The following is a 13,683-nucleotide window of genomic DNA, read 5'->3' as shown; positions in this document are numbered from 1 at the left end:
TCACAGAGATGCACAGTTATCCCATGATCTGTTTTTAGAACTTTTACACGTCTACACAACGAAGCTCAGATCCATTAGTGGCCACCTCTCTTGTGACTTCCCTGCCTCTGTCCCAGGCTCACACTAAACTTTTTGAATATAAACTCTGGGGATTGGTTCTAGAATTCCCCTCAGATAGCAAAATGCAGGGTGCCTTCAATGAAATGATGTAGTATGTACATAAAACCTCTACACTTACTTCTTCCTGCATATTTTAAATCAATCTCTATTATAATGTTAAGAAAAATGTACATGCTGTATAAATAGAGTTTAGGCCAAGAAAAGTCTGTGCATATTCCAGTCAGGTTCAGTTTTCTCCCCAAGTATGTCTAATTTCCTGGTTCTTTGTCACTTGTGGTTTTGATGGCACAGTAAGCAGACAGTATCCCCACCAAGTCCATGTGTTAGTTTTCTTTCTGATAGTTTTTGGGGTTTAGGTTTTATGTCTGTAATTCACTTTCAGTTAGCCTGTGTGTGTGTGATATGTGTAGAATTCCACATTTATTCTTTTGGGTGGTGATGTGCCTTTGTCCTAACACCCCTGTTGAAAAGATGCTTCTTTTCCTCTTGAATTGTCCTTGCGTTCTTGTTGACAATGTCTACCCTCATGCCAGGACCACATTATCTTGATTACATAGCTGTATAGTAAAATGCGATATTCAGAAACCTGATTATTCCAACTTAAAAAACAAACTTGTTTTACTCGTGTGTGTGTGTGTGTGTGTGTGTGTGTGTGTGTGTGTGTGTGTGTTTGTGTTTCCATAAATGTTAGATGACTTAATAATTGCAGAACTACTAGCTGTGCTTGGGGATGTGGCTCAGTAGGTAGAATACTTAGCATGCACAAGGCACTGGGTTCAATTTCTAGCATCACATGAACTGGACATGGTGGTGCATACCTGTAGTCCCAGCACTCAGGATGTGGAGGCAGGGGAATCAGGAGTTAGAGGTCATACTGGTCTACCTAGTAAAGTCCAGGCCAGCCTGGAATACATGGAACCCTATTGACTCACACCTGCTGGTCACTCCAGTTCCAGGGGATCTGTTGCCCTCTTCTGACCTTCTTGGGCACTTCATGCAACTGTGCACATACTTTACAGGCCGGCAAAACACTCTTATACATAAAATAAAAAGAAATAAATACAAGTTGTGATTTTGGTAGGAATGTGTGGAATATGTTGGCTAAACAGTAAACACTGCCATGTTAACCACACCAAATCCTGTTACATGAACACGAGCTGTGTTTCCATTCATGTAGATTTTTAGTTTCCCTCAATAATGTTTTCATGGCTTTCATTTTTTGTTTCTTTGTTGCATTTGGTCCTAGATACTTTATTTTGTTAGCTGCCATTGTAAATAAGATTTATTTGTTGATTTCAGTTAGGAGTAGTTATTGGTAGTATATATAACTCTGTGTGTTGATTTTTGTATAACTATCTTATATCTTGCCATGACCACAAAGCAGTGATTGGTTTTTGTGATTGGTTCTTGCATATGCTGCTAATTCATTCCTTTTTGTGGCTGAGTAGTGTTTGGTTTTTAAGTCAGATTCCTGTTAATGTCTGTAGTGTGCTTCTAAGCGCTAACTGTAAGACACAGGCTTTCACAGCAGTTATGTACCAGCTCTTTTTAAAGCCTGTTTCATTGTCATTGATAAATACTGGGAATAGAATTTCTGGGTACATTGTGTTTAACGTTATAGGTATGACAAAGCTTTGCAAAGTGCTTTTACTACTGTACACCTAACCAGCAATGAATTTGTTCTATTTTTGCCAACATTTCTAATGCCAGTCTTTTCAAGTAACAATTTCAGTAGAGATAAAATGATTGTATTGTTTCAACTTGCATTTATTTCACAGCTAAGGATGTTGAGTATGTTTAGTGTTTATTGTCCATTGTTTTGCTTATTTTGAAGTTTTTAAGTCTCACTCTTTTCAATTGGGTGTTACCTTTGTGTGTTCTTTGAGCCATTTAGCACATAAGATTTTCTACCATTTTGTGATTGTTCATTTGTTGTTTAAGATTTTATTACTCTCCTGTCTCTGTCTTAGTACCCCCCCCCCCCCCCCCCCCCCCCCCCCCCCGTGTGTGTGTGGTGTGTGCAGGTGAGGGCAGATATATGTGTGCATGTGTGGTAGTCAGAAGACAGTGTTCAGGAGTTTGCTCTTTCCTTCCACCCTGAGTTCTGGGTGTTGAACTTGGGTCGTGAGGCTGGCACAGCGAGTGCTTACCCACTGAGCCATCTTGCCAGCCTCTGTTCTTTTATTTGTAATGACACCTGTCTTAGCTTCTTCTTTGGTTGCTGGGATAAAATACTCTGACAGTGCAACTTAGGGGAGAAGGATTCCTTTTAGCTCACAGTTCCATGTTCCGGTCCATCAGGATAGGGAGGGAAATTCAGGCATCGGGAGTTGAATCCACCAGAAGAGAGCAGCGAGTGCAGACCTGTGCTCAGCCACTGTGTCCACACACGTAGCCCAGGCCCTAACCTGCAAGGAAGAGGTCTTTCCCCATCAACTGACATAGTCGAGACTGTCCCCCACAGATATGTCCAAGGCCCATCACCAGGTGATTTTAGAATCTGCCAGGTCCACAGTGACCAGTAGCCATTTTTTCTTTCTTTTACCTGTTTAACACTAGTATTTAAGACAACTTTTGATTTGTATGTGTGAGTGGCGAGTTTACTTTCTCTTTTTATTACTGCTAATAGTTTATATAATTTATTCTATATAGTAAATATGTCATAATTAAAAATAAAAATTGCCAGGCGGTGGTGGCGCACGCCTTTAATCCCAGCACTCGGGAGGCAGAGACAGGTGGATCTCTATGAGTTTGAGGCCAGCCTGGACTACAGAGTGAGTTCCAGGACAGGTTCCAAAGCTGCACGAGAAACTTCGTCTCGAAAAACCAACAAAACAAAACAAAACAAAGCAAAATCTGTTTAGTACAGTTAGTATTTAGACCATATATCTGTTTGCTTTGTTCAAACCTTCTGTAGCAGTCACATGCCAACAGTGACCATTGCCTTCTTATTTCAGATATTTAATGAAATTGCTTAAAGATACTAAATATTATAGTATCTATTATTTTATGTAGATTTTTTAATAGTGTTGAGAAAATTCTTTTTAGTGCTTTTCATTTTGCAGCATGTACTGCATTTTTTTTGGATATCTATTAACATTATGTGGTTTCTCTAATTTGTTCTGTGAGTGTGATGGCAGTTTGCTCAATTAAAAAGTCATTGACTTCCAGAGCAAGTCCCTTCTGGCTTGGGTGCTGTGGAGTTCACTCTTTGTAGTGGTTTTTTGTTTTATGATTTTTATATTTGTTTTCATAAGTGAGATTAGATTTTGTTCTTAATGTGCTACATTTATGTGAATTATTTATTGGTTTAATGATATTTAATGTAATAACTAGTCAGCATTGAACCCTTTACATTCCAAATATTTTTTTTTTTTTTTTTTTTTTTTGGTTTTTCGAGACAGGGTTTCTCTGTGTAGCTTTGCGCCTTTCCTGGAACTCGCTTTGGAGACCAGGCTGGCCTCGAACTCACAGAGATCCGCCTGCCTCTGCCTCCCGAGTGCTGGGATTAAAGGCGTGCGCCACCACCGCCCGGCTTACATTCCAAATATTTTATGGGCATTTGAAAAGCTTACTGCAACAGCTTATGCCTATAAGACCTTCATTCAGAGGTAGATTTTTTTTGTGATGCTAAAAATATTTCCATAATTATGGATATAATCTGATTTCTTTCTAAAATGTCAATTAAAATTTTCTTATAAGAAACCCAACATTTTAATTATTTATAATATAAGTTAATAATTATATGTAGTAGTCTTGATATTAAATAAACTTTACATAAATTGGTATTATTTGTAAAAATAGCATAGTAATATTTCAGCTGAATGAAGAAGAAATGGATAACTTGTAATTGTTTGTGACATACACTATTATAATAGTCTGAATTTCCTATTTGTTTTTATTATAAAAGTTTGGGTATTTTACATTACACCTGAACCTTCCTATTACCCTTAAAAATACTATTTGTTTAATGCCAAGGAAAACCCTGGCAAGTTCTGGAATCCAGCAGACTCTCCCCAGCCCTGACCTCCTTTCAGAACAAAGTTGTTTTGTTTTTTGAATGCAGTTTGCATCTTTTCAGTATTTTTATGTTTTTTTGGATTCCTTTTTCCATTGCACCTGGTTGTCCTTATGTGGTTCCAGTGATTTCAATAGGAAAAAAAAAATCAATGACGCTCCAGTTCTAAATTGATGGATAGATTCTAAACTCTCTGACATTTGATGTCCTGCTTAGAATCTTACTTTTCCCTTTATTTGTGATGATATTTCTTAAACTTCAAACTCATGAAATGTTCTAGGGCATTACTTGGGAAGGACTGCCATGCATCCTGAACATAGGTTCATGCAGGTTTTTTTGTTTTGTTTTTGTTTTTTGTTTTTTAATGAACCACGTGATAGTAAGTCAGAGGTGCTTTTGTCTCTATCTCTAAACACTTGATAGTGTATTTGCTAAGAAATCAGGACACTTTTATTTGTAATGAGAAGATAGTTGTCAAACCAAGAGTATTAGCAGTGATGCAACTGGACAGTCTAATTCGGGCTGCATCCGTCTCAGCTACCTCAACAATACTGTATATAGAGGCTGCTGTTCCTCACTCAAAGTCAAGTGTCTGATCCAGGATCATGTGTTACATTCAGTGGTCACGTCTCTTAGTTTTCTTTAATCTTGAACATTTCCTCAGCTTTTCTTGGGTTTCTTGACCACAATACTTTGAAGAGTATAAGCCAGTTTTGGTTTCTTTTGGGGGTGGTTTTTTTTTTTTTTTTTTTTTTGAGATCCATCTGCCTCTACCTCCAGAGTGCTGGGATTAAAGGTGTGTGCTGTTGCCACCGCGGCTACCACCACCACCCCGCCACCACCCAGTTTTTAAGTGGGTTTTGGAAAAAGTCTGTCAATCTGGACTTGTTTCCTCGGGCTTAGTTTAAATTGTTGCTATAGTATTTATCTCTTTGGCTAGAACATCCCAGCACTGATAATTCTATTATTCTCTACATCTTATGAGAGGCACATGATATCTCCCTGTACCAGTGTTGGCAGTGCTAAACCTTGATCAGTGTAAGATATTTGCTAAACTTCTTTACCCCACATTCAAGTTTTTCTAATTAATAGTTTGTAGGAGGGGACTAGAGAGATGGCTCTGCAGTTAAGAGCAGTGACTGCTATTCCAGAGGACCCAAGTTTGGTTCACAGAACCACACTGGGCAGCTCACAACCACCTGTAATTCCAGCTCCAGGGGATTCAACACCCTCTTCTGGACGCACTGATGCTCACACACACGTCCACATACTCTTCCCCAGTCTTAGTTAGGTTTACTATTGCTATGATGAGACACCATGACCAACAGCAACTTGGGGAGGAAAGGGTTTATTTGGCTTACACTTCCAAATCACTATTCATCACAAAGGAAGTCAGTACGGGAACTCAAACAGGGCAGGATCCTGGAGGCAGGAGCTGAGGCAGAAGCCATGGAGTGTTGCTGCTCAGTGGTTTGTTGTTCAGCCTGCTTTCTTATAGAACCCAGGACCACCAGCCCAGGGGTTTACCACTCACAATGGACTGGGCCCTCTTCCATCAATCACTAATTAAGAAAATGCCCTACAGGCTTGCCTACAGCCCAGTCTTCTGGAGGCATTTTCTCCGTTGAGGTTCCCTCATCACATGATTATAGCTTGTGTTGAGTTGACATGAAACTAGCCAGCACAATTAATAAAAGTAAAATACAATAAATTTATAGGCGATACATTAAGTGTGGAAGCCCATAGAAGTTTCCTTGTGAGATCTGAGTTTGCCTGACACAGCAGAGCTGCTTAAGGGGGTGATTTGACCATGGGCGAGGTTGCCAGGTGGGTGGAAGGGTCTGCACTTGACTGTGCCTGGGTGGAGGTCTTTTGCTCCACCCATTGGCATTCCTTTAAAAGTTCTTTAGCAGAGACAGTCAGGGCCCATTGTTTAAGGATCCAGGCCCTCCCGAGGCTATCCTGTGTTTCTGTCTGTCTCTCTTTAGCTATATTTCTATCTAATATTTCCTGCTGCTCCTGCTCTAGAGTACGCTGGGCAAAGTGGGGGTGGGATGGCCCCCCACAATCAAGAATAATAACTATCCTCCACCATCGTGTGTGTGTGTGTGTGTGTGTGTGTGTGTGTGTGTGTGTGTGTGTGTGTGTGTATTTGACTTGAGTCTCATGTGGGTCTTTGCTTTTCCTTCTCAGTCCCCTTTGCTGCTTTCTGTGTTATACTTTAGAATTATTCAACAAGGTTTCTTTTTCTCCTGTCTTATGAGATACTTTGTGTCATAGCTATTTGAATGATAACTCTGCTACCTGAGCCCAGATCAGCTTTAACTCATTTTTGTGACCCTCAGGCCTTTCATAATTGTAGATGTGTGGGAATGCTAAACAGGTGTTTGAGTGAAAAAAAAAAAAAAACCTGTGCACAGCTCTATTAGTTATGCCAAGTTTTACACTGTAAGGAGAAGACCTCTTTGAGTCTTGACTAACCAAATGATCAGATTTGTCCAATGTTGGATGAATATTCTTGTCCCATTAACTCTAACCTGTGCATTTATTTATTTTTGTCACATTTTATTCTCTATTAAACAGACACATTTTAGCTGATGGCTTTTATAACTGCTCTGAGCCATGTTTCAAGCATTCCATTGACCTCATTCTAGGTAGAGAGAAAGGAAGAGCATCAAAATGCATTGAGACTCAGTGAAGCATGGGGAACAGTTATTTCAATCAGTTCTGCCATGTGTGACATGATGGTGTTGGGCTGTTTAAAGGTGTTAATGGCAGACTGTTGAGATTTGGAAGTGTAACTTGAATTGACAGATCAGCTAGTTCCTGGGTTGTCTAACCCCACATGACAGACTGAGTATTGGTCTACCTCCAGTCACTGGCAGTTGCTTAATCATAGCTGTGAAGAGTAGGGAGTGTTCCATTTATCTTCAAGCCCAGGAGACTGTGGAACTCTGATGGGTCTCAATGTATTCTTTTTATTTCACTTACCATTAAAACAGAACAAAACCACAAAGAGAAAACTAACACTTCTTTTCTTTATCAACAGGAGTGAAACCTCGTTCAGGGTGGGCCATAGATCCTTTTGGACATTCACCCACAATGGCTTATCTTCTAAAACGTGCTGGATTTTCACACATGCTCATCCAGAGGGTCCATTATTCAGTGAAAAAACACTTCTCTTTGGAAAAAACGTTGGAATTTTTTTGGAGACAGAATTGGGGTATGTAGTATTTTGGAGACAGAATTGGGGTACATAGTGTTTGATGAAAGCCAATGATTCTACTTGGCTGAGCTGTATGGTCACAGGGGTTCTGAACTTACACCAGTGTGGGTGTCTTAGTTATTTATTGCTATGAAGAGACACCAAGACCAAGACAACTTACAAAAGAAAATGTTTGCTGGGACTCATGGTTCCAGAGGGTTAGAATTCATGATCATCATGGTGCGGGGCATGATATCAGGTAGGCTGACATGGTCCTGGAGCAGTCGCTGAGAACTTCTATCTTGAGACATAATCACAAAACAGAGAACCCGCTGGAATGGTGTCGGCTTTTGAAACCTCAATTTCACCCCTAGGGACAAACTTCTTCCAACACTACCACACCTCTTCCAATAAGGCCACACTTCCTAATCCTTTCCAGAAAGTTCCACCCACTGGACCAAGTGTTCAAATGTATGAGCCTATGAGGACACTGTCATTCAAAGCACCATACCACAGTGGGTGTTATTTTACAGTGCAGTGCAAGATCATCGGACTGCTTAAAGATAGTTTTTGTTATAGGACAATTATTTTCCTTTGATTTGTGTCAAGATTCTTATAAACATTGATGCTAATTCATGTTTGGACAATTGTGAAGTCGAGCGTGCCTTAGAAGTGGCTCGTCTCCACCCAGCTAGTGTTCCTTCCTTGTCTCTTCTCTCTGTGTCTTATAAGAAGTTCCCTTGATCAGACCTTGACTGTGTCCTCTCAGGGAGTCCTCACCATTCCTGTGTGCAGACAAATGGAAACAAATTTTACCCAGCTTTTTTCTGGAGACCGGGTTTAGGCCTCATGGAAGGTCTTTGCCTCTAGCAACCCCCACTGAATAAGAACATCTTAATTTGTTTGTTATTTATTACGTTTTTATTTTGAGATTATAATACAATTGAAACATTTCTCCCTTTCCCTTCCTCCTTCCAGACCCTTCCATATACCCTGCTTGCTCTCTTTCAAATTAATGTTCTCTTTTTTCATTAATTGTTAGAGCATACATATATTAATATACATATATTTTCTGAATATAACTTGTACAACCTGTACAACATTACTTGTATGCGTGTTTTCAGGGCTGACCATTTGGTATTGAATAACCAATTTGTGTGCTTTTCCTTGGGAAGACTGTTTCTCCCGCTCTCAACATTTCTTAGTTGTGTGTAGCTCTTTGTATCGGGTTTTAAGGCCTCTTGGCCTTTACCCCCTCCACTTTTGCACGTCCACTGGTGTCCTCCTTGCTCAGATCACCTTTGGGCAGTCAGGGCGCTTAGACGCTATGGGAGTAGCTTTGGACATTAGTCGGAGGCACACTCTCACAGCCAACTCTGTGCTCTTCTGACTCCTCCACTCTTTACCTTTCTTCCACAATAACCCCGAGCCTTAGCTGCAGGAGTGTTTCGTAGCTGTTTCCAAAGGGACTGGGCCCTACAACTCTGTGTGTTGATTGGTTGTGGTTTTCTGTACTAATCTCTGTTGCAAAGTGAAGTTTTCTTAATGAGGAGCGAAGACTAAACCTGCCCGTGAGTGTAAGGACTAATGTTTAGATTGTTGTTAGGAGTTATGCTGCTTTAGTAAAGTAGTGGATATAGATTCTCCTCCAATAACCACGATTTCACTATACCGAGTAGTTAGCTAGTTTTCTAGTACCAGACATGGTCTCCCTCTTGTGAGTGGGACTTAAGTCCAATTAGAGAGCCGTTGGCTGCTAAGGTCTGTGTGCCACTACTGGACCCTTAGGGTTGTTGTACCGTGCCGGTCACTGGTGTAGTTCGTAGACATCCTAGCTGGGTGGGACTGTTGTTGCCTCCCTCCTTTGGAAGCTTGTATGGCACTTCTGGTACTGTTGAAAGCTAGTCCTCAGGGAGGGTTCTTTCACGTCAGTTCCGGCATAGGGAGCTCTGGCATTGTTTTTGAAGGACACAGGTCTTCTGCGATAGGGACTTACCTTCTGCCTCTGGGGACAATCCAGGGCACTAATATAGGCCTGTATATTTTTTGGGAGTCTCATGGACAGCGCTGGACAACAACTCCAAAGAGGGCTTTTCCTGTCGTGTATTGGGGTTTTTTGTTAGGGGGTCTTTGGCTGTTAGAGGGTTGGCACTGTTAGCCTCAGTGAGATAAGTTCACTAAAATTATTTACATATATTTATACACAAGATCACATATATTACAGGGTTTTTTTTTTTTTTAAAGGTAGTTAATGGTATGATGTAAATCCATCTGGCCGTGGACTTTTTAGCTGGAAGCCTGTTTCTGTTTGCTCTTTTATTGGGTCTGTTTATGCTGTTAACTTCTTGGTTTAAGTTTGGTGGTTTCACTAACCATAGAAAAAGCATCCATTTCTCTTAGGTTTTCCAGCTTACCAGAGTTCAGGTCTTCAGGATAGTCCCATATAATATTGTGAGTTTCACTGGTGTCTATTAAAACATTTCTGTGTTCATTTCTGACTATTAACTTGGACCTTCTCTTTCTTTTGGTTAGTTGGGCCAAGGGTTTGTCAATCTTGTTTATGGGTCAGCTGAGATTTGTTGATTCTCTGTTTTCTTTCTTTCTGTGTTGCAGATTTCTCCTCTGATTTTGATTATTTCTTGCTATCGACTGGATTTGGATTTGATTTGTTCATGCTTTTCCATCTTTTTGAGTCCCGTCATTAAGCTGTTTATTTGTGCTTCTCCTGATTTTTTTTTTTTTTTTCTTTTTTGGCTTTTTGAGACAGGATTTATCTATGTAGCTTTGGAGCCTGTCCTGGAACTTGTTCTGTAGACCGGGTTGGCCTCAAACTCACAGAGATCCTCCTTCCTCTGCTTCCTGAGTACTGGGATTAAAGATGTGTAGCTGAAGTTTTTTTGGTCCTGTCTGGCCCACGGTCAAGACAAATCTCTCTCACCCACTAGTCCCGCAGCCGCTCAGACCCAAGTAAACTCATAGAAACTTATATTACTTACAAACTGTATGGTCATGGCAGGCTTTTTGCTATCTAGTTCTTCTATCTTAAATCAACCCATTTCTATAAATCTATACCTTGTCACGTGGCTTGTGGCTTACTGGTATCTTTACATTTTACTTCTTGTGGTGGTGGTGGCTGGCAGCATCTCCTCACTCAGCCCTCTTGTTCCCAGAATTCTCCTCTCTCTTTGTCCTGCCTATAATTCTTGCCTGGCTACTGGCCAATCAACACTTTATTTATTAACCAATCAGAACACCACATCCACAGCATACAGATATCCACAGCAAAGGTGTGCATCATTACCTCCCACCGAGTTATTTTTAATCTCTCTCTCTCTCTCTCTCTCTCTCTCTCTCTCTCTCTCTCTCTCTCTCTCTCTCTCTCTGTGTTAAAGAAATGGAAACTTAGCTTCATGAAGACATTTGGGGAAGTTTGAACTTGGTCATGTGTAGTTCCTGAAGTTGGAGCTTCTGCCCTAGTGCAGTGTGGCTCAGTCCAACTTCCATGCTGAGATATTGTTGCTGAGAGGCTGTGAGGAGGCCACTGACTACCTCACTCTTGGTTCCCAAGTAGTCTGTGCCCAAGTGTTTAGAAACTATCGTCCATCTGCCCGCCCACCCACCCATCCATCCATCCATCCATCCATCCATCCATCCATCTATCTATCTATCTATCTATCTATCTATCTATCTGGAAAAACTCACCATGCAGGGGGGCCCAGAATTTGCAGGGTGTTACATTATGTATGGTGTGACACCATACATCTTAATCTGAAAAACAAAGAATTAATTTGAAGAAGCTTTGCTTAAATAATTGGCATGTTTCAAGTTGTTTAGAATTATAAGTTGGCAAGAAATTATTGAGTAGTTTTATATGTTTATGACAGCTAGTACAGAATATAGAAAATATCCTGTATATAAGGAAATTATATTTTGATCAGGACAATATAGACACAACCAGATGCAGAATATTGAACTATGTAAAAGAAGCTGCTGATTGGTGGGTGTTAGGAAAGGTACATGGTCCATGTCTTGATCAAAAGAAGAGCGTTGGAGGTTATTACCACCACTTTTGGGACTTGTGACAGGCTGTATGCCTGCATCAAGTGTCAGAGACCATTGTCCTTAGTGTCATACTTGGGGGTGTAGTTCACTAACACTTGCAGGGCATAGCAGAAACACAGGTTTTTGAATAGTTTAAAGTTTGCCAAGGAAGTGCTTAAAACTGGTTAGGACTTCTCTGATAGGCTTGAGAATGTGGCTTCTTGAAAGATGTTTTCAAATTATGTGGAGCTTGTATGTGTGTTTTATTCTTAATAAAGCAGTTATTTTCATTGTTAAAAATGTGTTGATTGCTTTGTCTTTATTAAAGAAGCAATACCCATTGTAGAAGCTGGAAACACACACACACATAAAAGGAGAGGGCTGTTAAAGTGCAGCATCATACTCACAAACGTCTAGTCCACCTGGAAGTCTGCTTCTGACTGTTCAGGGCAGCAGTCTCATGCTGACATCGAGGTCTTAACTAAAGCACCGTCCTCTATCAGTAGATCTCCTTAAATTTCCATATTGGAAATTCCCCTTTCCTGTGTACCTTTTGTGATGGAAAATGCCACTGACTCATTCCCGGGGACCAGCAGGAGACACTCCATGAACTTTGCAGTGTTCTGTATCTCTCCTGCTGTAGGGAGCTGGCCTTTGTCCAGGGCTCCCTCCTCTTCGCCCACCCTTTCTTCTTTGTTTCTCGAGCTCTCCTCTTACTCCTTTTCTCACCTAGCCTCTCTGGCTGATGTAGCTGTCACAGTGTGTCCCTAGGAACAGATGTAGCAGAAGCTGGCAGCCCGGGGCAGACAAGGTCATGATTTTGCATGAGCCAGCTGTAACTTTGACTTTTGCTCAGGTTGTATCTTACAGGTCAGCAGTTGCTGGTTCATCAGGGACTTTTCTATTTCAGTTCTAGTAGATAGAAGAGGTGAATGAGGGTGAGCTACAGAACTTCCTTCAGCTGTGGCTGTGAAATGCTTCTGGGGTATAAAAATGACTGCTGATTGAGGGCACAGCTTGCGTTACCTAGATTTGTATAAAGTAATGGCATTTGAACAGTTCTGGGGAGAAACAATTTGGTGAACAGAACTATGTTGACTTTTTATTTTAGATCTTGGATCTGTCACAGACATTTTGTGCCACATGATGCCCTTCTACAGCTATGATATCCCTCACACTTGTGGACCTGACCCTAAAATATGCTGCCAGTTTGATTTTAAACGGCTTCCTGGAGGCAGATATGGTTGTCCCTGGGGAGTCCCACCAGAAGCAATATCTCCTGGAAATGTGCAAAGCAGGTATAAAAATACGTGTTTTGTAAGACACGAAGAACACTGTGGCTACTCTGAGTTGCTGAAGGATCGAATAAGTGGGTGTTGGCAGCCAACATTATCCTCACTCAAAGTTATTCATTTAAACCATATCTAAAGCAGCTTCAAAATGGCAGCACCTCAACCGTACCTTTAGTTGATATAATTTAATGGCAAGTGAACAGTGGTAGATCAATATACAATGGCTAACCTATAACATGCTGTTATTACCATCTCCTTTATACTCATTATAAAGGCTTTCTACTGTGTTTGATTGATTTCATATACTTCTGTTGATAATAAGACTTTTGGTCCCCATTGTACAAATTGGTAAGAAAAGCAGCACAACTGCAGAAACACATTTATTGAAATGGAGCACATGAAGAGTATAATTATGTCTTACCTTAATAACAATTTCAGTAATGGTGACTATGCACAGCTCGGATGAATACACATCTTTGCATCTTTCTGATGTTTTTGACTTATAGAAGACTTTAATTAGAATGATTTATATTTAAATAACATGTGAATAAAAGTCATAAGGATGGACCAATTCTTCAGAAAACAATGCACCAGTGAAGGAAACTTCTCATTTCAAGTTACCTATAGTTTCTTACTTTGCGCCTTATAAGGTTCAGTTCTCACACTTAAAATGAGAGATGTGTAATACATTAGTACATTATGTGTATATATTTCTTATAGATGTACATATATATGTATCAGAAATAGAGATTATGAATTTGAGAGAGAGCTAGGGGGAGGTTACATGGGAATAGTTGAGTAACTTTTTAAATAAACTGATATGGTAGTACATACACCAGGTGGGAGTTCTGTTTATATGTGCTTAATCTCATAAATAAATTAGGATTTATGTAGTATCATATCTATGTATTTGAAAATTACTTTTAAAAATGTGTAGTTTAGTAAGGTGGCAGTTACAGGGTTTCCTATATATTTAGGATAAACACACACAGATCATTCATACACAC

At 40.3% G+C, this 13,683-nt stretch overlaps 1 protein-coding gene across 1 annotated transcript in view; it reads left to right on the top strand.

The window, feature by feature from the left end:
• Positions 1-13,683, top strand: part of Man2a1 (mannosidase alpha class 2A member 1) — a 175,639-nt gene that overhangs the window by 61,410 nt on the left and 100,546 nt on the right. Inside the window, exons 6-7 of the mRNA XM_052750223.1 lie at positions 7,188-7,361; positions 12,496-12,682. Coding sequence (XP_052606183.1) covers positions 7,188-7,361; positions 12,496-12,682 — 361 coding nt within the window. The remainder of the gene's footprint in view (positions 1-7,187; positions 7,362-12,495; positions 12,683-13,683) is intronic.

This window comes from Peromyscus californicus, unplaced genomic scaffold, assembly GCF_007827085.1.
Source record: "Peromyscus californicus insignis strain IS unplaced genomic scaffold, ASM782708v3 Scaffold_21__1_contigs__length_65335640, whole genome shotgun sequence".
NCBI classification, from domain to species: Eukaryota; Metazoa; Chordata; class Mammalia; order Rodentia; family Cricetidae; genus Peromyscus; species Peromyscus californicus.
The sequence above is the reverse complement of the archived record's forward strand: the minus strand, read 5'-3'. Positions and strand labels throughout refer to the sequence as shown.